Below are 26,110 nucleotides of genomic sequence, written 5' to 3'. Positions count from 1 at the left end.
TTAATTTCTGCCAGCTGTTTCAGTCAATAGGTTGTTATAATCTGATTTCGTTGGGGTTATATTTAGATCTCAGTTTCTGGTTGTTATTGCCTATTATACTAATCAATTTTTTTTTACCAAAATCAGATTCACTGATCTGCTGTCATTTAATTTCTGTTGCCCTGTTTTTTTTTTTTTAGGGAGTGGGGGGGGGGTGATCCAGTGATAATGGATGAAGCCATTGCAGCCTTAGAGTATCATAAATTCCAGGAAAGATGGTTTTCTAGGTTTTGAATAATTTATTTACAGTATGTTGTAACAGTGGTAGCAGCAGCTCGCACTTCATCTAATGATCAAACCATGTAGGTGAGTCCTTAGTTCAAAATGGAAGAGCAACTGGGGTTACACCCAGTAGATGGTGGTTCGAACCCACCAGGACTCGTATTGAGTGTGAAATTTTAGCTCAAAATTGAAGAGCAACTGGGGTTTAGGTATGCTAAGAGTTATATATTGAGAGTCTATATTCACAGATGCAGTTCTGTTGATTTCAGACCAAACTCTTGTGGATTCTAGGCGTATGGCTCAGGTCTGCCCTTCTCCAAAGTCCAACCAAAATCTCTTAACAGATTTTGGCATCCCGGATTCTGGTATTGACCATCATACATATCGGTACAGATTGGCACGTATCGTCCCTTTTGTTTTCCAGGTGATAATTTGTTTTTCGATTAAAGCGACTTAATCGCTTCCAAAATCAGAACTTAGAACTGTACCATTTACTAATGGGATGTTCCAGTTCCAGGATTTAGGAAAGCTGGTTATAAGATTATTCGGTTGGAACCCAAATTGACACACTTTGATGCCATAGACATTGAGATGCGTAATTGTGTTCACAAGTTGTGTATATAGTCCTTAGTAGCGGAAGTAAGCCTAATGAGCCTATGTTTCCATTTTCAGAGCCTCTACACTTCTCGTTAGTGGCAGAAGCATTAGCTTTGAAAATCTGTTTTGTTGACCATTGGTAAATGAATGCATATAGAATGTGGCTTTTGAGAGTGATTCCCAGGAGTTGAAACACCATCACTAAAGTCTGCGCAATCTTAGATCTAATCAGTTGCATCAGATATCAGACGGCTTTCAAATTATTTCTTGGATGCAACTTCAAGTTTTTCCATCAGCAATCGAACTTGGTTGTCTACTAAGCTAAAAATTAATTGTTGACTCTAAGTTTCACATTTTGTGTCCTTGGGTTTTCAGTTTTATCATCAATAACATCACAATTTTTAAATTAGAAAAAAAATTGATAGGTTTATTAAATTGAGGTTTATCAATTTGAATTGATAGGTTTTGATGCCAGGGACTGATATTCCAAGTTTGGAAGCAATCAGAGTTGTGAATACGTAATTATGGGGAAGTAAAATGGACTGAAAATGATGGGAAATAGGGTATCTGTTATCAGGTTTGGGTAAGGTTCAAGCTTGGGAGAATGGTCAAAGCATTTTGGTAGATACTGGCCAAGCTTCCTTGCTGATGAAGATGGCTGCAGCATTAACTCTATGTGTGACTACCGTGGTCCTTATAATGACAGCAAGTGTGTGACAAATTGTGGGCAACCTTCTCAAAGGTATTACCACGTACCATGCTCCTTCCTACATGATGATGAGAACACATTGGTCCTTCCTACATAATGATGAGAATACATTTACTTTAAAAATGTTTATACTTTAAGTGAACAAATCTGGCAGAGCTATCTTAACAAAGCAAATAAAATGGGAACAAAAACCAAACATTAGATGAATTAATCAGCAAGGATATGTAGAGTATTTGACATGAAGAAAGGACATATTGTATCCCCTCGTAAAGAAATTAGGAGTCTTGGGGGAGTCGAACCACCATCTACTGGTTATAACCCCAGTTGCTCTTCCGTTTTGAGCTAAAGACTCACATACCTCTCATAATAAATGGTTTCAGTAAAATGACTATGACACAAAATTTTGTTCGAGTTCAATACTCTTAACTTATCAATCTGTAATACAACATAGGGTCATCTGCAGTTCAGGTATTACGAGAGGATAAGCTTGCAATAATTAATAATGTTAAATTTGACATATACCTTCATAAAAATTGCATCTCCTTTTGGAATACTTGTAAACATATCTCCTCCAACATGTTCCACACCTACAACAAAATCATCCCTTATCATTCAAGTTATTTATTTAACTAATTTAAAAATAAATAAACAAAAATGTCCTAGGTATGATAGATTAGGCCAGGGAATTGGATGGGTGTGTATTGGAACCCCGAACCAACCGCTAACCTAAAACAGAAATAAGAGTTACCATTATAACAATCTTAATTCTCAATGATGGATGGATAGAGGAATCAAGGTTTTATAACTCGGTCCTTCTTGATTCTGATCCAATCCAATTTCGACTAAAATTAGTGGAGAATCAGAATCTTAGTTCTCAATTTTGTTGCATTCTGTACTCTGTTTCTGTTCTTTCATTTTGCAAACCAGTGAATTGTCTTATTTCAGAAGATATCATTAGTTAGAACATTGTATCAATAGATAGAAAAGTTAGATTGGTCTATAAATGAACTGTCATTGGATGATCATGTCAACAAACTGTAAGAATTAGAAAAATTCAATATTCAACTTGTTTGGGGTTGGGTGTGGGGCTGGGGTTAAAGACATGGAAAAACAAGATTTGCAAGTAAAATCTGTACTGAAAGTTAAATAATTTACTTACATTTTTTCCTAATGGTAACTAAGATGCCCATTAACAATCCTAGTGCCCTAAGGACATTGGTTGAAGTCCATTATAAAAACCCATTGTGGCTAATCCAACTCCACATAAGGAAAAATCAAATCAAATCAAATCAAATCATGACCCTAGTTGTTTATATGAACAAAGATAAATAGAAAGATATTGGAAAGAGAGCATGATTCTGCAACTCAATGTACAACAAAGTCTCTCATTTGCATAGACATTTAATTTCCTTTTAAATATGCTTTAAAAATATCATTTGAACTAAACTCAGGTTTTGGGGGAGAAGAACTTCGCACATTCACGATTTCTTTTAATTAAAAAAATTCAGGGGAAAGGGTTTGGTAACGGAAGTTACCTGAAGTTGCAGCGGCAAGATGAGGGTGTACCGTCACCTGAAAAACACAGAGGGCTCCAACGCCTGAAGTTGCAGCGGCAAGAAGAGGGTGCGCCGTCGCCTGAAAATGCAGATGCGTACGAGTGTTCCGTCCCCTGAAGTTTCAGCAACAAGATGAGGTGGGCCGTCGGCGGATGAAAGGAGAAATCGTAAGAGTGCTCCGTTAGGGTTGAGTGAATGAAGATAATATGAGAGAGAGAAAGAGATGGCACGATTGAGTTTGACCTTGGGTTAACTACGCTTTAAGGGTGGGTTTGGTTACCAACCCTGGTTAATCCCTGGGTTATACCAACCAGAGTGAACTCTTTGTTAATTTTGTGGATTTCAAATGTGGACCGTTGGATTTGAAAGTGTCACTTGTCGCACTCTCAAGATAGAAATAATAGAAAATAATGAATCTGAAAATGGAGAGGATTAAAATCCGTCACGGATGCCTGCAGGAGATCCACTGTTGGACATTGTAAAGATTAAAAAAAACTCTGTTAGGCTGACGGTCACGTACGGTGAATGTAAGAAAATGATTTAGGAAGCCGTCAAGATGGAATCCACCTCATGTGAGTCCCATCAGAGTGGCGGCTGTAAGTCTTTCTCTCTCGTGTGAACGTGAACTGGAGTCGGACTGGGACCGCACAGAGACCCACGCACGTCTCTACAACAACGTAACACCTGCGTGAAGCAGACGTAAGTGGTGACGTTGAGTATTAGCTCGCAACACCCCTCACTCACTCACTGTAAGGGAGAGCTTTTCTCTCTCTCTCTCTCTCTCTCTCTCTCTCTCTCTCATGGGGCTGCTGCTGCTGCTGCTGCTGCAAGAACCTTCCCCTTCCTAGCCTCCTCCTCTTTATATTCTTTCTTTGTTAGTGTTTGGACTTTGGACCCCCAACACGAGACCATCTCTCTCTCTCTCTCTTCGGTTATAGGCTATAAATACGAATTGCATGCTCCATTATGTATTTCATCGGAGTTCCATTCAAAACAAAGTGAAATACAGCGAGAAAACGTCGATCTTCTTCTCTTGCTTTTTAGCTCACCCATACACCTTCCTACACTCTGATCCTTTTCTCTTTCACAATCTTTCATCGTCCTAGGAATCTGTCTTGTAGATTAAGAGTGAAGATCTCTCACTCTCTCTCTCTCTCTCTCTCTCTCTCTCTCTCTCTACGTGGTGACGTTGTATATATAGATATACACGTATTATGGGTTGTGATCACGGCAACTTTCTACGTGGGTGGAAACCGGCGATGGTTATGATCCTGGGTCAGACCATCTTTGCGGGGCTCAATGTATTCTATAAGCTAGCAACCAAGGATGGGATGAACCTCCGTATCTTAGTCGCTTACAGATGCATCTTCGCTACCATTTTCTTGGTTCCCCTTGCTTTCTTCGTCGAAAGGTTCATTGTTATTTTTATTTATTTCAACTTCTTCCATTATTTTAAAATCCTAACACCTTATCACCTCTCCACTCTCCACTGTGATGATAGAAAAAAGAGAAATAAATAAAATGAAGAGGTGGATCGCTGCCTGCAGGCTGCGTGACCCCCATCCCTCACTCACTAGTACGGCGCTAATGATAGCACGTAAGGGCCACCCAGCCTTGTTTTGTTCTCCTGCATGCATTGCTATCCTTTCAGGAGGGAGGGGGAGAAAAAAAAAAACCTGAGAAAATTACCTAGGGTAGGGAATGATTAATCTTTTCTTCTAACAAACATGTTTTTGCCTGCAGAAATAAAAGACCAAAGTTGACGTGGATGGTCACCTTCCAAGCATTTCTTTGCGGCTTATTTGGGTTAGTCTCCATTTTTCTAGCTTCTTTATGCGGTAACTCTCATTCTTTTACCAGATGCAGCTTTTTTTTGTTTTTGGCTATCAAAACTTAGAATCTCTTATGCATGGGAGTTAATACTAATAATTACTATATATTTATTGCACTCACGCGTTACACTAGAGATGCCCATTAATGCATTTATGATATGCGTGATGCCGTACTCTCGAAAATGGGAAAGGAAAAAAGGCTTTAATCTAAAGATTCCTAAGCTCCTTTGTGGATTGATTGTTAATCCCACGTGTCAGACCTTAGTATTGCCATCTTACCAAAGCTCGACTTCTTGCCTACACTTGTATCGTATGAGGAGCAAAAAAAATTTCAGTTCTGACCCCCTCCTTCCGTGGGGTATGGTTCCATGAATCATTATCGTCTACGGTTTCTGATCGGTGCGGTTCCCTAGTACTCTCACAAGAGGGGATGGGACCCACCCGAAGCACTTGATCGAATACTCTGTCCGGGTGAGGTCCACCCTCCTTTTGTGAGAGGCACTAGGGAATCGCACCGATCAGGGAATCGCATAGGAAAAAAATTCATGGTTCCATGTCCCAATGAAGGGTTCAGATCTATCTCTACTCGTCCCCATGTGAGTAGTTGATCTGGACTCTCTTCCCTTCTTGAGTTGATCCAGATGATACCAATTTGGATCCTCTACTGCCAAGCTGCCCGACAGGACCATGCTTCCTAGACACGGTGAGGTGTGCAATGACTGCCTTACCCCTGTTCGAACGCCTTATCCAAGTGGGTGTAAGACGGTCATTGTGCGCCTCACCATGTCTAGGCAACACGATCCTATTGGACAGCTCGACAATAGAGGATCTGAATCCCAGATGACACACCAATTTATGAGATTTCTCATCAATTACTTTGCATTCTTATCAACAACAACCAAAAAAAAAAAAAATTCTATTATTTTGCTAAAAAACTTTCTCAATTTCATAATACATGTTTGTACAATAATTTATTTTTGGCTTGCATTTCTGTGGATAGGGGGACGATGTCTCAGAACTTTTACTTGTCAAGCTTGACGGTAACGTCAGTGACATTTACAGCGGCCATGACAAACCTTATTCCAGCCTTAACCTACATCATGGCTGTGACCATCGGGTAGGTAAACTCGACCCTCGTGACTCGTGAGTGTGTTTATTAAGAGGAGTTTTTCCTTTTTCATGTTTCTTAATTCCCTAAAATAAAATATTGATGGATCGATGATTACTGTTGATGGGGGGGGGGGTTGATTAATCAAATCAAAGGCTAGAGAAGCTGGGTATTCGGACGTTAGCTGGGAAAGCAAAAATGGTGGGGACTATCATAGGCATAGGAGGAGCAATGGTGTTGACCTTCTACAAAGGAGCCGAAATCAACAGTTGGTCAACCAATATTGACCTTACTCGTGGGCTTGGGAGCGGAAACGCTTCACACCCACAGTCTAGTAATCAAGTATTGGGCTCATTACTGGCTCTTGGTTGTTGTTTGGTTTATGCACTCTGGTTGATTATTCAGGTCTGATTTTAATTAATTGCAACGATATTAATAGGATTATTCGAATACCAAAAATATCCTCCACTAACATTGAAATTTCATCCTCCCTTTTGGGTCTGTTTTGTCTTAATTTCCAGGCTAAGATGAACGAGAGGTACCCATGCTACTTCTCAAGCACAGCTCTAACGTGTATAATGGGTTCAATACAAAGTGTCATTTACGCTCTATGCGTAGAGAGGAAGTGGGAGGAATGGAAGCTTGGATGGAACATTAGGCTTTGGACAGTGACTTATGCGGTATTATATTAAATTTTTGATAGATTAAATGTGATGGAGATTTTTATTTTTATTTTTATAAATGATTAAAGATTTGAAGCTTAACCAAGGTGAATGGATTATGTTGTGGTGGTGTAGGGAATATTCGCAACTGGGGTGATGTTTACGATGATAGCATGGGGTGTAAGGGTAAGGGGCCCAGTATTCGTAGCGGTTTTCAACCCTCTTGTGCTTGTGTTGGTGGCAATCATGAGTTCCTTGCTCCTTAACGAGAAGCTACATTTAGGAAGGTAAAAAAAAAATGCATTATTCTTGCATTCCTAAATGCACCCTTGGGTTTATGATTGGGAGAATTATTACAATTAGTAATTTACTAGGAAGGATTAAGTAACTGTGGTGATGTGAATTTTATTTACAATTGTTTATGTTTTTTTTTGCAGCGTGGTGGGGGGAATAGTGATAGTGATGGGGTTGTATGTAGTGCTATGGGGGAAGGGGAAGGAGATGAAGAAGTTGTCTCAGCTTATGCCGTCCAAAAGCAACAGAGAAGCAGAACAAATGGAGGTGGTGGAGGTGGTTGTCAGTTCTACCACCAACCCCTCCTCTTCACCCGCTACCAATGTTGCAACCCACAACAATCCTACAGTTGACTTCTCAAATGATGCTCCACATAATTTGGATATAGCTTCCCAGGTTGTATCAGCAGCAGCAGCAATTGCAAAAGAATAAAAGAGGGATCTTTATCGCCCTAATATTGGGAGTGTTGCTGTGTGCATCGTGCGGCGCAGCAACGATTATGTGCGAACGGTGGAGTTCACTGTACATAGATAGCCATGGGGGTGATAATATTTTGAAGCAATGATGATGGTGTACCATCACCAACCATAGAACATTTATAATTGTTATTTTTAGCACCTGTAAAGATCCCCGAATTCGGGCCTTTTTTTGAGTAGATGTACTACTACTATTCAGGAACTTTTCTTTCTTTCTTGTCCTGGTTGAACCTTTATTTTATTAGTTTTTTGGTTAAAACCCGAAAGGAAAAGAAAAATCTAGGGAATCTGAGACTAGATAATATTATAATAAAATACCACAAAATTGCTCAACCAAGCCCCACCAAGGACTAAAAGACATCTAACGGTCAAAGGGCTCACCCACACCAGTCAGGCAAAAAAAAATGAAAAACAACATTCAATTTTTCAAAAGAATTAAAAACGAGAACATATTTGACATTGCTTCCGAGATGGACTTGCTGAGCTGTTAAAGATAAGAATATCAATTTTGGACTAGAATCGGAACCGGTCAGTTAGGAATTGGAATCGATCCATTCAATAGTTTATTGGTCTAGTTTAGTATATACCGATAAGTTACTAGTCTGATTTTGGATCTATCAATTACGAATCGATGCTACAAGAACAAATTCACATTCTAACTCTATATATTATATAATTATTAAGACTCAAAGACATGAGAGTTAGGTCAAATCCTTATTTTTTTAGTTTTCAATTTTGATTGGTACTACTTATCTCATATACTATTTTACAAAAGATTTGACAATAAATTTAAAGGTCCATTTGATAATATTAATTTAAAAATATACCATAAAATAATCCTAACTTATTGATCGATTTCAATTGGGTTGTACTAGTTTTGTCCTGGTAATAAATCAAATCGAAATCACACATTAAGTCAAAGTGAGTTTATGATTTAATTCAAATTTGTAATGTTTTATTTTTCCTTTGGGGGGGGGGGGGGTGGATTGGCTTAACGGGTTCTTATCGGGCTGCTACCAATTCAGTTTGCCTTTTTTTTTTTTTTCTATTTTTGGTTAATTTGAATTGGTTCAGACTGAAGTGTTCAGTTTTGATTGGTTTAACTGGTTCAGACTAGAAATTGCCACCCCTCTACCAAGATACTTTACAACCGCCCAACCCGATATCAGCCAAAAAGAGAGAGAGAGAGAGAGAGAGAAACAAAGGGAAAGAGAAACCTATAGAAGCTTGGAAATTGTGGGCACTATTGGGATTGGGTGGGCTGGAGGGGAATCGTTATCATCTCCTGTTACAGCATGGTGTTATACTACATCGTACGATGATGCAGAGGCCATGTGATACAATGGGTCCTACATGGTGCACATGGCCTCTGCAGTCGCCACACGATGTATTACAGCACCGTACTATAACAAGAGAAGATAAAAATTCGATTGGAGAGATAGCAAACCAAAATCAAGCAAGGCAAGCTCCACCACTATCCAACTTGAGCATGGGTATGAGATCCCCAATCCTTAGCCCAACACAAGCAAACTTATTTCTCATCTAATGGTCTATCTAAACGATCAAATCTATTGTTGATCTGGTCCTAAAATCAGTTTTACAAGGAGACAAAATTTTGTTGGTGCTTGATTTTGTGGAAATATAATTTAATCGGGTTTACTCATGTTTTCTTTCTTTTTTTTATATTCAAATATAATACTAAATATAATTTACTATTATGCATAATTTTTTTTTAAAAATAAACAGTAAGACTGTCATTTCAAATTTATAATTGAAAAATATGAACAACAATGATAACTTTTTATTATTATTATTAAAAACCCTTTTATACTCTTATGGCCATATCTTAAAATAATTCTTTGGAATATAATAAAGGACAATTAAAAAAATAGCAAAATGGAGGCTGACTCAGCCTTCTAAAAGGTCAACAAGGCGATCATAACCCAGGTGGTTCCCTCAACTACACACCCTCTAGTGGAGGCTAACTCAGCCTCCAAGAAGCCTAAACCGATGGCAAGCAAGCAAGCAAGTATCTGGGTCAACGTATATCCGGGGTTTTGGAAAGTTTATAAGTATTTTATGATTTTTTTAATTCCTAGGCAAGGTGGCCGTCCTTGTTCTATCTAAGGAAGCCTTTGATTTCTGGATCCCAATTAAGATTGGAAGGCCCCAATGCTCACGGTCTTTGGCATTCCACCATCTTCACTTTAAGTCTGAAATATTATCTAAGCTAAGAGGAGAGTATCTTTACAGCTATTATTTTCTATTTTTGCATTTTATTTGTAACAAGAAACCTCGACGATTTTTTATTTTTCTTTTTTTTGACACAGAAACCTAGCCGATTAAGGTTGTCTTGAATTTTTTTTTTTCATTTTTTTGTCTTTGATCTTTCTTTCTCAATCGTTGGATCGATAGCAATAGGGTTCGAGATTAGGGGTTTATTTTTCTTTTAAGTATGTAATTAGAGCTATGCCCATGAAATAGTGAAAGTTGAATTAAAATTTGAGACCTTAGTTTTTGGAGTTCAAGAGAATTTCCCCCTACAATTTTGTGACGATTCCTATCTTTCTCAATTTTCCCGGTCCATAGCCGTCACTAGATTGCGCTATCCTCCACCCACGGTGGATGAGAGAAGGTAGAACCGCCTCTATGTATGAGTGGAGGAAAACTTTCTCCAAATAGAATTAAACCTACAGAAGTAGATAGTCCCTTACTAAACCAATATGTACTAAGAAAGTATTTTAAAGCCTAAACAAAATCAACAAAAATAGACCCCATAAATATGTATATCATCTCTTGACGGGGCCGCTCAGGAAGAGGATCCAGATCCCCTACGACGCGCTGCCCGTAGCGGCTTGTGCGGCATAGATTGAGTGGTGCACACAAAAACCACCTTACCCCTGCCCAAACACCTTGCCCGAGCAGGGGTGAAGCGGTCATTCCGCATGCGGTCCAGTCTACGCTGCACGGGCCTCTATGGACAACTGCGCCGTAGACGATCTGAGTTGTTCGGAAGAACCAACTCAACAACTGCCAACGGGACCAAACGAACAAGCAAGTGACACGTGAAATTAAACAAATCAATCCAAGTGAAAATGATGGAATCTTTTGATTCTTGGAATGATTTTCTAGTTCACGTTTTCCGTTGTGAGGCTGAGCCCATTGGAATCCGGATCAGCTACCCACATGGGTAGTGGGTCCCGCACCCTAGAGGTGGATCTCACACCCCCATGGAGGGTTCAGATCTGTTCCCACCCGTCCCCATGTGGATAGCAGATCCAAACTCGCCCGCTGAGGCATCAGGTGTAAAGCTTACTAATAAGTAGTAAATGGGGCCCCGTCATATTAATGCATCATTAGCGTAACATGTGAGACCAAGACTGTAGGAAATCGTAACATCGTAGTTGGCTTCAATCGTGCCTTACCAGGCTTCACCAATGTCAATACCTGTATCGTGATCGTCAATTTCACTAATCGGCCTAGGCCTGGATGGACTCGGGCCACTAGAATTGAGCTTTAACCGGAGTACAGGCTTGTTCAATTCTAAACTGTGTCTATAAATGGGCCTTAACGGATCATTTATCAAAGGGTAAATTGTAGATCACCCCTTGGTTTAGACCCCAAAATGTTAAATTAATCTCTACCATTAATTTTATGCTGTTAAATGATGATGTTAACCAATTAAATAAATTTAAATCCCTAAATTACGCTTGACCAGTATTGAGTTACTATTTTACCCTTGAATCTAAAAACCCCACAATTGATTCTGTTCCTCACACCACTCTCTTCCTCCCATGACCTGCAACTCAATCTCAAGAAGAAGAATCTCCGGAGAGAAGAAAGAGAAGAAATTGTGACGGAGACATCGCCGCTGCGGCAATGGTGGTGGTGATTTGGCGACCACGGTGATGGAAGCTTCCCAAATGGCAGAGGCGACGGAGACATCAGAAACTATAACGGAGACATCGCGTTGTCAAATTCCTTACATCTGTGGCTCAATTGGGTTGTGCACAGCTTCCGCCGGATCAGGCTAGGTGTTTGTTCATGTCCTGCTGGGTTTCGCAGCATTAATCAAGATAGCAGACAAGGTTGCTTGCCATTAGATAAATCCCATTCCTTGGCTTCTACATGTAATTTTTAATTCATCAAGAAATGGCACCGGTGGTGTTCATTCGAATTCATCGACAACGGTATTGTACACAAGTCTAGGTGCCGGCTTGAGGTACTTCGAAAATATTTTCTAAAATCCAATTAACTATGTGAATTTTTCTTACTGCCAACATCTTTGCTCAAACTGTACTTGTTGGGGATTTTTCTATTCCAATTCCTCTGGTTTTTGTTTTCTACTAGAAAATCAGATGGGCTCCTTATTCATACCCCAAACTAGAAGTGATAATTCATCTGGATATATAAGGTGTTGGTTAGATCATCTTTGATGGGCACAGATGGGAATACATCTGGAATCCAGAGTTCAAAAGCTTTTCCAATGGTTGCTCTGGAGGTTCCTCATGTAGGCGGAGATGGGTGATTCCGCTGCGGCATGGACGGAGATGGGTAACCAGAACCTTCTATGTCTGCATCTTTGGTCGGCTCTCGAATCGTTCCGAGAAACACCATCGATTGTAGGAGCCACCACCGCAAGAGCTACAACAGCAAAACCGTAATACTGTCTGCCTGCGTTGACAACTCCTGCTACGATTCCAGTCAGACCCAGGTCGATCATCTTCTCTTCGATTACGTTCACTTCTCTAGACCCAATTTCCCCAATGTAGATTCAACGATTGTGATGATTTTGAAAACCCTAAATCCCTATCTCCCCCTAACCCTCTCATCACGGATTTCTCGGCTCTAGGGCATGTTATTTGTTCCTCTCCCCCTCCCCTGGTTTTGGAACTCTATGTGATGCGATCAAAGTTTGTAGAGAAGGAATTCCGGTTTGAAGTGATTTGTTACTGTTCCCAGCGGTGGTGGTGGCGCTGCCAGCGGAGTTGTATGAAAGGGTGGGGTATTTTAGGTTGAAGATGAAAGAAGGGTACTATTGTAAATTTATTTTTAATATTTTAATAGAAGGGTAAAATAGTCCTTTCATCTGCAACAACTAACAGCAGACTAACACCGTTACTGTAGAAGGGCTGATTTGAGTTTTTTAAACGAGTGATCTGAATTTCAATTGAAAACCAAGGGGTGATCTATAATTTATCCTTTATTAAATGGATTCTAATAATTTCATGCTTAGTTATATTTAATCTTGATCAATTGTTATATGGTAGCTAGAGACACTCTAACAAGTGTGGAATTCAGGGATGTAGTCTTCCACTTGTGAAGTCACAAATTTAAGCATAGTTTCATCATTCTCTTAATGGGTACTTCACTAATGAACTTTAACAATCATATATGGCTTCGCTACTGAACTTTGACAACCTTATATATTATGGAAAGATAGAACGAACCATGGGATACCCTGTTCTCGCATATTCTACGAAATAGTTCTGGTTTATTGCAACATCTAATTCACGTAATTGTGTTGATGTGCCACATAAATTTAGTCGCACATATAACCAATTTGTACATCTTCTCACACATTTTGATACCGATATTAATAGAAAATGTATCTTAGGGTAAAATGAGAATTTTAAAAAATCTTAAATGGGTCAAGCTATAACTGGGCCTGGAATTGATTAGTCCAGACGGGTGCCCAACGGGCTAGGACCTCACATCGAGATCGCTCGATTATTAAACGTCTTATGCTTAAATCCAACACATTTAATAATTGGGCTGGGTCAAAAATTTATACCCCTTAAACTAGCCCATTAACAGCCCAACTTGAGCTTGGGTTTGACATCCACAGCCCCGAGCATAGGACAAGCAAAAATTTATTTAGGGCGGCAGACAGACTCAGTTATTCTCGAATTTGATCGGAGGCATTGTAAAAATTTTTCAAGTTTTTAATGAACACGTTGGAGATTATAGCAATAAAATCACAATATAATGGCACATTTACTTTAAACTATATTTTTTTTTTTTTTGGTTTTTACGTAAAAAGTAGGGTTGTAAACGGATCAGATTCGGCTCAGACAGTGCTATATCTGCATCTGCATCTGCATCCGATTAGCTAGTGGACGGATTCGGATAGTGGTAAACAGATACGGATCGGATATTTTATTCATTTACATGTAAATATAGTTTTTCAGATAGCTATATTTTCGTATCCGCATCCGTTTAGCTTTTGGACGGATTCGAATAGTGCTAAACGGATTCGGAAACGGATTTCGGCTGTTCATTTACACCCCTCGTAAAAAGGCACATTTACTTTAACACAGACACTTATCCCTTATCCCAATTAAAATCAACTTATTTTTGTAGATTATAGAATATATATATATATATATATATATAACTTTAAAAAAAAAAAAAAAAAAAAAAACCAATATATTAGGGTGTTAATTTCTAGTTGGTTTGTGGGTGATAGGCAGCATGAGTCATATTCTGGAACAAAGATAATTCTAAAAAGACCTCACTTATTAATAACAAGCATTATTCAAGTCTCAAATGTCAACCATGCTATTAAGTATTCGTATCGTATCTGTGTAACGGTCGATACTTACATTGATATGATACTGATACGGAACAGTGGTGTTAGTGTCTATTGAGGGTAAAATATTTCAAAAGTTGATTTCTTTTTTCAAATTTGAGGGCAAAATGGTCCAATCTGCTTCTATACGGATCAGTTTTAGGATGTGTTTCCAAACGGTTCTAAAACTGAAAGATCAATTAGGAGGAGTTTTTTTTTTTTTTTTTTTGAACCGGAACCATCATATATCCACATCCTCTACTTTCGCCTGCCCCTACTTCCATGTGCACCCTAAACATAATGGGGTGCACAAAGACCGCCTTACCCCCGCTCGGGCAAGAGGCTCAGGCAGGGATCAGGCAGTCTTTGCATGCCCATTGTGTGCAGGGCGCACATGGAAATACGGGCAGGTGGAAGTAGAGGATCCGGACTCAACCATCATGGTCTATTTAAAGCTTAAAATGATGGTGGTATATAAGATTGTATTAAACTTGGATGGTGGGTGTTGAATCGACAACCGAAAAGAACAGTTGAAATTTATTTATTTCATCTGACGGTCAATATGATGAGAGTATATAAGATTCTATTATACCATGTTAAAGTGTACATCATAAAATTCCCCTTTTAACTATTTAAAGTGTAAAATGAAAATTTGGTTATTGTATCAAGTAAAATTTTAGAATTTTACGTAATATAGTGCTTGGATCCAATTAAGAACCAGAATTATGGTTATCAAAATCTAGCCTGAACCAACAAATCTGTATTGAATCAAATCGATATGAGCCTATTGGAAGCATGTTTCGGATCTTGGTTTTGTGACACCGAAACCAAAACAAATCGCATCAAAATCGATAACACATTAAACACAACTTAAAAATCAAACTAAAATCGATATAACTTGAAAAGAAATGGATATCAACCTAAAATTCATAAAAAAAAAAAATAAAAACAATTTTTTTTTAAAACAAACCAAACCGATAATAGATCGATAAGAGAAACTAATAAAAAACCAAATCCAAATCGAAACCGAACAAAAAACCAATGTACCCTTATCGGATCATGTTTTAGACTCGCTTATTCTTACGCCATCGATGACACTGAGTCAAAACCAATCCAAACTGATGGGTTGATACCCTAACCAAAATTATTCTACCCAACACCATTTGCTTTCCACGTATCTATGAGAGAAAACAGCAATCGAGAGCTTGGCGCCTTCTATTACACTGAGACGCTTCCCAATATCTTCTCCTTTCCGCAGATCTTTGCTGTCAATGAACGCATGGATTCCACAACCCTTTAGAGCACTGTAAAGGTGGCCAACGAAGATATTGCGAGTGTCTTCCCCTCTGAAGTTGATAAACACATCATAATTTGGAGATCCAACCTCTGCCTCCTCCATGAACATGAATATTATTAATTGTAGTTGCAGATAGAGAGATGCGATTGTGAATTTGTTAAAGAGCTCCCGATTTGTGTGCGAAGTTGATTTGCGTCGATTGGTTCTATGCAAACGGAGGAAGAAAAAAAATGGCGAACAGGGGAATTCTCATTTGGGATACGAAGGGTGAAGAAAAAATACCAATCCAGTTGCTCAAAATAAAATTTGGTATTATAAATTTACTCAAAACAGTTCCCTTCGAGTTAACATTTTTGGTTCAAAGTGTTGTAAAAATTTAAGGTTCTGATATGACTCTACTTGAGATTAAATTGAATTTTGAACATACGGTTGTGTACCTTATACTTCAATGGAGATAGAAGAATGAAAAACATGTATAATCTTCAGCTCTAACATCAAAGAACACTTTGCCCCTGTTTTTGAGTTCAGCCGTCATATTCTGTAGCCATGTGGTTGGTGTGGTGTTACTAGTGGTTTCTCTTTTGGGTTTGTTCTCTAGAAATGAAAACAAAGTTTAGTGTTTGGGGAAAGATGATGGATGCCTAAGTTAGGAAGAGGCAGCATGGGGTAATATGTGGAAAAAATTTTGCTGCTAGACTTGTAGCAGGAATGTTATTCCTGCTACCCTACCGGCAGCCAAGGAAATGAAACTTTTTTTTTGCTAAAAGGTCAATTGTATTAAGAACAAGGGGAGGGGGTGGAGGGGGTGGGGAGAACAAATATACACTAGATTATGCCAGATACAGCACCAAAATAGAAGAAGACCCGACTTCTCTCACCTTCGGCATGGCCATCACCAAGAGAGGAAGAGGTACTACATTAGTTAAAAAAAGCTGAAATTACATGTAATGAAAGTAACTGATTAGAAGCTTATTTATAGCTCTTGGTTTGGCTTGTTGAGCTATTTTAACTCAATATCCCTAAGTCCATAATCAATCAGCCGTTGTTTATGGTCCTTGGCTGAACTCTTAAACTATACATAAATCCAAATCCTAAACAACTTGGACTATGTTGACGAACTTGCTAGCAAAAGGAAATATATATGTAAATATTAACTTAAATTCTATATAAATAGAACATCTTAAAAGATTAAAAATGGTGAAATTGGTGGTTGCTTAAAACAGTAAAAAATACATTTACTAAAAAAATTTCAATTTGACAAAATTATGTGGATTCTGTGCTGGTCACAATTCTAACAATGGATAACCTCATTAGGAGGGGCTGGAGGATGAGGAATGTATGCAATCTGTATCATCAAGATCTGGAGGATGCAAACCACCTATTCATTCATTGTATGTTCAGTCCATGGATGGGAGTATTAATGCAAACACCAAGAAACACAAAAAAAAAAACACAAAAACAAAGAAAAGATGACATAGAGATTTAACATGGTTCACACATGCACCAATATGATGTGTTATGTCCACAGGCAAAGCTGAAGATGATTTACTATGTAATGAAAGAAAAGTACAGTGGAGATCTCTCACGAACACCATAAGGTCACTGCAAGAACTCTCGACATAAACCCTAACTCGAAAAACCCTAAATCTCAGTTCTTTTACTTACTTACACAACAAGACAGCTAAACAAAGAAATACTCCTCCAAGTCAGGTCAATCCATTGGGTGATGGTAACAAAGGGCTTGGACTGATACCTTGTTAGGTCACCACAAAAAACATCGGAGCAGGGAAAAACTTTGAAACAGGTACAAGAATTCGAGACACATAACAGGGGGTTTGCTTTTCCTGGACTCCATGATGGATGTCTAGGTGGAATGAAGAGTAGACAGACCATTGACCTAGTCATCCTAAGGTGTACACCAGCAGGTCAACTCCCCCATTTATCGTTAAAGTGAGCTGGTATTCCACATCAGCAGACCATTGCCCTTCAATTTTTTCTTTGTTTTGTCAGTATTATGATTCTTGAAGCTATGGTCCATATTTCCCATATTATCCCTTGAAGCAATTCTGAAAATCGAACTCATCTTAATACTCCATTCAAAACGAAGTCAATTGATTCAATAACAAAAAGCAGCTTCTGAAACATTAAAAGCTGCCTAGCCTAGATGATCTGATCAGAAAATAGCATATCTCATTGAAGGACCCAACATGTAATAATGGAAGAGAAACAGAGAATAAATAAGTAAGCCTCTTAAAACCTCACCAAATCTCACGGTTCTGTAGGTTAAGGAACGGATCTATCTATTATTTATCTCCAATCTGTTTTCGTTTTCTTTCTTTTTCATTCTCTATATCCCCAAATCAATGCACTGCATCAATAGACGAATATATCATCCATGGTCATGCACCATAGATTACCAGTGGAGAAGCTGCTTAGTACTACACATTCTGGATTAATGTATATGGAACCAAAATCAAAGCTAGCTATACCTATTTGGCCTTCCAGATATATATATTACCATTATTCACAGAAAACCATCTAACACCATTTAACTTGAAGAGATCGACAATTAAGGTGACCCTTTCTTTCAACAGCTTTATAAAGTTAACTTTGGTATCACAAGAATTTTCAGTGACTTATCACAAACAACATCATCATCAATAGAACAAAGACTACTTCAAGATCTGTTTTAGGAACAAAATGTCATAATAATTAAATAAGAAGCATGCATGATGAGAATCAGAATCTGTTTGGCACTAATGTCATAATTATAATCATACAACAACAACCCAAATTAAATGTCACAAAACATTTATTCTAACAGATGATAATCATGATATATATGTTCCTCGGGCCTTGCTACTCAGTCATTCCAATTATGATTCTACTACTCGTCACCATTGAAAGAACGAACAACAAAAAAGAATCAATCCAAACTTTTTTTTTTTACAGCTCACAAAAGAAGAAGACAGGAAAAAAAAAGTAAAGCACCCTTCTTCATATTTATTTTAATAAACAAGAAAAAAAAAAAATAGCCACAAAAACCAAAAATAAAATTAGATAAATACAAAATCTCAGAAATAAAACAAAAAAAATAAAAAATAAATTCTTTTTCATTTTCGTTTTCTTGAGTTGTAGGGGGACAAAGATCTATATTTTGATCCTTCTTGCTTGAATAATGATTCCATTGAATCTCGGTATTCCATTTCATTGGCCCTCTCCATTTCTTTCTTGACATGTGATTCCTTTAACTCTAAAAACTTTGCGTCAGCCATTTCATTACCCCTTTCACTAGTCCACCACATCAGTTCTTTCTCGAAATCTTGTTCCTCCAACATAGATACCTCCGAAGTTCTTACAACCTCAAGAAATCTCTGATGATGATGATGACCATAATTATAACAATGGCCGCCGCTGCCGACTTCGCATTCAGTAGTGAAATTGTCAGTAAACATCGGGAGCCCCTCTTCTTCAATCCAAAACAAATATACCGAATATAGGCCCTTCTTGTTGGTCCAAATAGCCTCAATATTATCAACATAAGACAAATTGGTTACACCCACCTATCCTGTTATAGACAATATCCTAATACTTCATGTAGGAGGTGGACGATCAAAGTAATTTGCATGATACAGACACATTTGGATTTGTATTTTTCTAGGTGAGCCCATGAGCCCCCCGCCCCCCCCCCCCCCCAATGTGTTTCTTGTTGTCATCAAAATGGTGACTGTATAGTATTTCAACAAGTTTTTTTAAGTGAAGGTTTAAAAGATATTTTTTCCATTATGTCATTATCAAGAATTAATATTGTCTTATGCATTTTATATGTTCACGTATGAAATGACATGATTTTATTGTTATTAAAAAAGACAAAAACATGTTATATTAAAAGGGTACTAAAAAAAGTAAGGTTATAATTTTTGTTTTAGAAAAGGATTCATGCACAGGAGCATGAATCCCATTGACGACCTGTACAATAGGGGGAGGGGTGTTTCGTCATTTCGATAGGGGATTTATCCCCATCCAAGGTACTATGCTCGACTGTGCACCATGCACAACCATGCACAAGACTTTGGCCTTTTTGTTTTTCACCAAACCTTGGTCACAACAAGATTGCTCCTCCGCCCAACAAAAAAAAGATTGGATGTTAACACCTGAATTTAAATTGTACCAATATCCTAGACCAAGTATCGAGAGTACTGGGACGAGTTTCTAGCTCAATGGCTAGCGGCTAGATGGTTGAGTCTATCATATGTCTAGAGAAGGTCAAGAGTTCGACCCTCCTACCCCTATCCTTCTTGTAATAACAGTAACAGTAGAGTAGTGTAATAATAAGTGTAGCCCATTGAGCTCCCTTGCTGGCCCCTTGTGGGTCCTTGTCTGGCCCCTAATATGGGGAAGAGAGCACAGTGCACACAAGGTTAAGACAAGACCTGATCCTAGGTCTCAGATAACATAAGAGGCCTAGAGTCTTTAAGTTGAACAAACTGAAGCTAAGGAAACACGGCCGACTCCTCTGTTTTTTTTTATAGAGTATTATGACTCTTGAAGCCAAGGTCCATATTTCCCATATTATCCCTTGAAGCAATTCTGGATATTAAGATCATCTTAATACTCCATCAACAAGAAGAAGCTATTGATACAACATGACGTGCAGCTTCTGAAACATTAAAAGCTGCCCAGCCTATATAATGTGATCGATCAGCTTAATTAATAAGCCACTTAATACTACTACACATTCTGGTTTGCATATGGAGCCAAAATCAAAATCTAAGCTAGCTATTCCCTATTTGGCCTTCCAGATATTACCATTGTTCACAGAAAACCATCTAACACCATTTAACTTGAAGAGACAATCAAGGTGACCCTTTCTTTCAACAGCTTTAGTTGACTTTGGTATCACAAAAACAATCATTGATTATCACAAACAACATCTTCAATAGAACAAAGACTACTTCAAGATCTGTTAGGAACAAAATTTCATAATTAAATAAGAAACATGATGAGAAGCAGAATCTGTTGGGCAGTAACGTCATAATTATAATCATACAACAACCACCCAAATGTTACAAAACATTTATTCTAACAGATGATATGTTCTAACCATCACATATATGATCTCAGGCCTCGCTACTCAAGTCATTCCAATTATGATTCTACCCACTCATCACCATTAAAGAAAAAAAACAACTCACATTGTTTTACTACTCAATCCTCACAAAAGGAAAAAAAATTAATAATAAGTAAAGCACCCTTCTTCATATGAGGACATAAATAAAGAAATAAAAACAAGCAAAGCAAAGTCCTTAATGGTTTCAGTACTCACAGTATTAACTCGCTGAGCAACAGAAAAGAAGGATGGCATACACCTCCTCCTAACTCTGCAGCCTACGTCTCACCCATTTCAGTAGTCCTCTTCTCTTCTTCCTCCGAAGTAGGTTCCTTCGAATTAGATTCCTTTGAAGTAGGTTCCGATATATATCCTCATCCTCAGGTGAAGGATATCTTACAATCTCAAAACATCTCTGATCACCATAATAATGGCATTCGGTACTGAATTGACTGTCAAACATTGGCCCCTGTTTTATCAGGAAGAGGTTCACCCCTCTAACCTTCCACCACAACATAAAATTAACACTTACATCTGATATTTCAATAGCATCTCTGCCTTCCAGCTGAACCCCGAACCAATCAAACCCTTTGAATTCGTGAATGTATTCTATATGATCTCGACCTCTCAATTTCTTCATGCCCTCAATTTCCAGCCCAAATTCATAAGCAGTTTTATTATCTTTGTTATGGACAAAAGATTCAAATGTCAGCGTGATATCTCTTTTGCTAATCAACTCCCATGGAATGTCTTCAAGTGAGGAGACGCTCAAAGAAACATGCATAATTAACCTGTAGCTACAGATCTCATCAATATCATCAGGAATCAGGTAACGGCTCAAAGAACCTTCAACTGTCATTTGCAAAGGTATCCAAATCTGTCTCCAATTTTCATTGCTACCCCACAGAAATGTCGTTCCCTGTAAGAGAGGAAAGGAAGAAAGGACATACATGTCAATCATCATCATCATCAATTTGGGAAACTAAAAAAAAAACTAATTTCAGCTATATTTCAAGTGCAGTTGCTCATTAGGATTCAAATAAAGTATGTAGGCAATGATATATAGATGACCTGCCGCTGGCCTTGCCTCTGCCACGAATGTTGATTTGTTACCACGCTGCAGCATCTACCCATTATACTGATCAATTCCCTCAATTCATCGTTCCTTGTCTTCACGAAGCCTCTAAATTGCTCCATCTTTACACAAAACTTTTCAAGGCTCAATACTTTTAAGTTTTCCATGTTTTGCATGTCTGGTAAACTTTCAAATAGTGTGTACAAAACAGGAATGCACAGAAGCTTGTCATGTCCGCCACTAAAGACAAATTTACGCAAAGACGTCATATTCACCATCGACCTTGGCAGATACATTAGTTCACGGTTGCAGAAAAGATCCAATACCTCCAACTTCTTTAACAGTCCAACACCATCAGGGAGTGCTTCAATCTTTGTCCATCTCAAGGAAAGCTCAACCAAAGATTCTTTTAGATCACCAATGGACCCCGGCAACTCTTTGAGTGACACACAATCACGGAGAATAAGGTTACGAAGAGATCTCAAACTACATATACTGTTTGGGAGTTTCACAAGGGATGTGCAACTTGTTAAGTCCAAGTAAACGAAATGTTGGAGTTCCCCGATGGATTCATGTAAATTAACCAAAGAATAACAATGATTAAGATACAACCTCTCTAAGCAAGGAACTCCAGAGAAGTCGGGAGATTTACACAGATTCTCACAATAACTTAGTTGAAGAACTTTCAATTGTTGAAACAACTGTCAAACAAAGAGAGAGATGAATATATAAAAATATTATTAATTAATGTCCAATAATAGTACTCTAGTCTCGGTTGTTGTAAAATCAAAGAGAAGAAAAGACAAATACCACTCTCCTTATTTTCATGCCAACTTTTCCAAGCTTGTCTAAAAAAGCCATGACTTAAGTCGAGCATAACTAAGCCTTCATGACAAAAATTGGCAGGTAGTTTCCCCAACCGACATTTGTGCCATCTGAGCCACCTTAACTCAGAAGGAAGACACTGAAAGCTCCCCTCCATGGTTGCCCCAACAACTTGTAGTAATCTTAGTTTAGGCATCATCTCCAAATTTTTAGTATGTAAACAAATGTTTTTATTTGTATTGAAGTCCAAGAGGAGACCTTCAACCATTTCATTCCCCTATAGAAAAAAATAAAGTAGTCCAAGTAAAGAAAAACATAAATTGATAGACATAAAAATATAGACGCTTTGACAATGTACTCGTACTTATTGCATTTGGTCCTAATGCACTTTATTTCAATATCTATTTATATATTAGGATCACAGGCATACCTATAGCAAGAGCAGAGGAAAATAAAAATAAAAAGAATTCATATAAATAGCTCTTACCTTACCACTGTTTAATACCTTCATGATATTGTTATGAGACCATAACCGACTATGGATATGAGGATTCTCAGGCCTTTCATTGTAAGCAATTCTTCTTCCCACGTCTCTAATTTGATCATGCATCCACAACTTTTTACTTTCTATTATCTTTGTTGACTCGCGAATCTTTAAGAGAGATTTTCTCTTGAGAATTTCCATACGGTATCTCGCCTCATAGCCACAAGCTTCCCATATGGAAATTACAGTTTCTTCCTCCCATCCTATGAATAAACATGCAACATCAAGAAACATGGCTTTCTCAATATCATGCAGCTTATCATAGCTTATCTTTAAACTTTTATAGACAGCATCATAAGGAATTTGTTTTAGCATCTGAAGAAGGGAGTCCCATAATGGCTTATCTTCTTTATCTTTTGTCATAGATAAATCAGAACCCAAAACCTCTAATGCTAAGGGTAACCCTCCTGTAGTATTTACAATCTCAACTGAAAGGTCCATAAAATCATGAGGAGGTCGTTCCGTTGAAAATGCATGCAAACTGAAGAGTTGAAGACTTCTTTCCGGATTCAATTCCTCAGGCACATATATTTTTCTATTATTTTCAGGGAACCCACTTAGAACGCTTCGATCTCTAGTCGTTATGATTATGATACTTCCAAGACCAAACCAATTGAGGTCACGAGCCAATGCATTTAATTGGGTACGATCATCCACATCATCAAGAATGAGAAGAGTTTTCATGTTTTGAAATCTTTCCTTTATCAATTGTGATCCTTCTTTAGGACTGCATAGTTCTGTAATTTTCCCCGGAGAGATAACGTCAAGAAGTTTCTTTTGCAAACAAACTATACCATCGGGTTGTGATGCTTGCTCTCTAACGTCTTGAAGAATACAACGCTTGCTAAAATTTTTAGAGATGCAGTTGTATACAGAGGTGGCAATGGTTGTCTTCCCAATGCCACCCAGACCACATATCCCTAAAAACTGAGCATCATTTGAGCTGGTATTTGATAGTAGAAATAACACTTCTTGTACGCGAGATTCTAGTCCAACAGGGTTTTTAATACCAATCAAGGGGACCTTATTTAATTGGTTCCAAACATCTTGAACAACTTCCTTGACTAACACTGATTGGTCATACCTGCAATTAGTTAGAAAGGGAAGTCACAACTCAGAACACAATTAATAGAAGTGAAACTCTAATGCTAATTAAAGAAAATATGTATTAGACAATGTTTAATTCTTGAGGGAAGAGAGCTTATTATTAATTAAGATCATGATAGAAAAAAGAAAAAAAGAATTATAAGATAAGATATGGAACATATATAGTGAGTAGTGATCTTCAGTGAAGAAAGAAAAGAGTACTTTCGATCTACTAATTAAGAGTTACCTCTCGTCAACAACCCATCCACTCATATCTCCTGCTGCTCGCAAAGCGTCCTTCCACATTGATATAGTTTCGGCCGCCTCCTCGCTATGCATCTGGGGCAAAATCTCAAAGCATCCAGTCTGATTCTTAACGTCTGATGTCTTAACCATGAAGAAAATGGGTAAAATGATTTGACCATGAATGGTTCTATGAGATTTCAGCATCAGAGCCAGCTCCTGGAGGCACCATGTGCTTTCCACGTATCTTTGAGAGAAGACAGCAATCGAGAGCTTGGCGCCTTCTATTACACTGAGAAGCTTCCCAATATATTCTCCTTTCTGCAGATCTTTGCTATCAATGAAAGCTTGGATTCCACAACCCTTAAGAGCACTGTAAAGGTGGCCAACGAAGATATTGCGAGTGTCTTCCCCTCTGAAGTTGATAAACACATCATAGTTATCTGAAGATCCAACCTCTAGCTCCTCCTCCTCCATGAAATTGTAGTTGCAGATAGAGAGACGCGATTGAAGAGTGTATAAAACGATTAATGAAGAAATTGGTGCTCTTGTTCCCTGCTACTTCTGTGCGGACGGAGGGGGGGGGGTTGGGAATGGCGAACACAGGGGAATCTTGGGCTAAGAATTTGGGTGGGTGATAAAAGTCTTGAATTCACGGGAGAAAACCAACCACTCGCTCAACAGCTTATCTCGATCTTTCTATCCCGCACCAAGGACACAAGTAGGTGATACGGTAGCTATAAGGAAACGACAATGAGATTCTACTACTGCGCTCTTCATCTTCTCCTATCTGACCGTTCCACTCTTGTCCTTTTTGGCCTTTTCTCACCTTAATAATGGGTTTTTTCACAAATTGTTTTGATTGGCCATGGGAGTCAAAGTAGGAAAATTATTGCCCTAGTGACGCCTAAATCTTATCCGTCTAAATAAGGGGGAGAAACTGATGCAATCAGGGCTCAGCTACAAGAAGGCCAATATTTCTATGCGATTTAGTGAGTTTACAATATGACCTTAAACAGAGGCTTCAAACTTGGCTCAGCCCGGTCCTGGCCTCAGGCTTAAAAAATCCAATCCTACCCCCCCCCCGGCCCTCACGGTTGAAAAATCCAACCCATGTCCTATTTGAACTCAACACGGATATGGATTCACAGGGCTAAACATGCACCCCTAAAATTACCAATCCAATTGTTCAAAATAAAATTTGATATTACAAACTTACTCAAAATAGTTCCCCTTCAGTTAACATTTTTGGTTCAAAGTGTTGTAAAAATTTAAGTTTCTGATATGACTCTACTTGAGATTAAGTTGAATTTTGAACATATACATGGTTGTGCAACTTATACTTCAATGGAGATAGAAGAATGTAAAACATGTGTAATCTTCAGCTCTAACATCAGAGAACACTTTGCCCTTGTTTTTGAGTGCGGCCGTCATATTCTGTAGCCATGTGGTTGGTGTGGTGTTAGTATTGGTTTCTCTTTTGGGTTTCTTCTCTCTAGAAATGAAAGCAAAGTTTAGTGTTTGGGTTGTGGGAACTTTACTATCCTACATCATTCTACTTTCCTGAACTTTGAGACCCTGCTAACTATGGAAATTGAAGTTATCTTGGCTGAATCATGATGTAAATGATTGCAGTATTGAACTTAGTGGTGCACTCTTTCCTATGATGTCCTGACCCTTTGTTTTCATTATTAATTTTTTTTTTTTTTTACATAGTATATAGAAGAAGTTTAAAATAGGAATTAAAATGATTCTGGCCGGTTTATTGACTCATGTAGAGGAGCTGATGAGTATAATGATGACAATGATATACTCTTAGGACATGAAGTACTGGTTAATTACCAAATTAGAAAGGATACACCCA

General features: G+C 38.2%; 2 protein-coding genes across 2 annotated transcripts; one reads left to right on the top strand and one right to left on the bottom strand.

Annotated features, from left to right (window-relative positions):
• Positions 1-4,363: 4,363 nt before the first annotated feature.
• LOC122668185 (WAT1-related protein At1g25270-like) lies at positions 4,364-7,451 on the top strand. The gene is made up of 7 exons (XM_043864779.1): positions 4,364-4,534; positions 4,867-4,929; positions 5,956-6,072; positions 6,219-6,468; positions 6,585-6,743; positions 6,861-7,012; positions 7,163-7,451. Exons 1-7 carry the CDS (start codon positions 4,383-4,385, stop codon positions 7,449-7,451), a joined length of 1,182 nt encoding a protein of 393 aa, XP_043720714.1. The 5' UTR covers positions 4,364-4,382.
• A 7,759-nt stretch (positions 7,452-15,210) lies between these two features.
• On the bottom strand, positions 15,211-24,723 carry LOC122668184 (disease resistance protein RPV1-like). The gene is made up of 6 exons (XM_043864778.1): positions 24,251-24,723; positions 22,861-24,001; positions 22,366-22,650; positions 21,545-22,249; positions 21,006-21,392; positions 15,211-15,456 (listed from the first exon to the last, which is right to left on the bottom strand). The coding sequence occupies exons 1-6, from the start codon at positions 24,721-24,723 to the stop codon at positions 15,211-15,213; spliced, it is 3,237 nt and encodes a 1,078-aa protein (XP_043720713.1).
• Between the last annotated feature and the right edge of the window lie 1,387 nt (positions 24,724-26,110).

Source organism: Telopea speciosissima, chromosome 7 (genome assembly GCF_018873765.1).
Source record: "Telopea speciosissima isolate NSW1024214 ecotype Mountain lineage chromosome 7, Tspe_v1, whole genome shotgun sequence".
Lineage (NCBI taxonomy): Eukaryota > Viridiplantae > Streptophyta > Magnoliopsida > Proteales > Proteaceae > Telopea > Telopea speciosissima.
The sequence above is the reverse complement of the archived record's forward strand: the minus strand, read 5'-3'. Positions and strand labels throughout refer to the sequence as shown.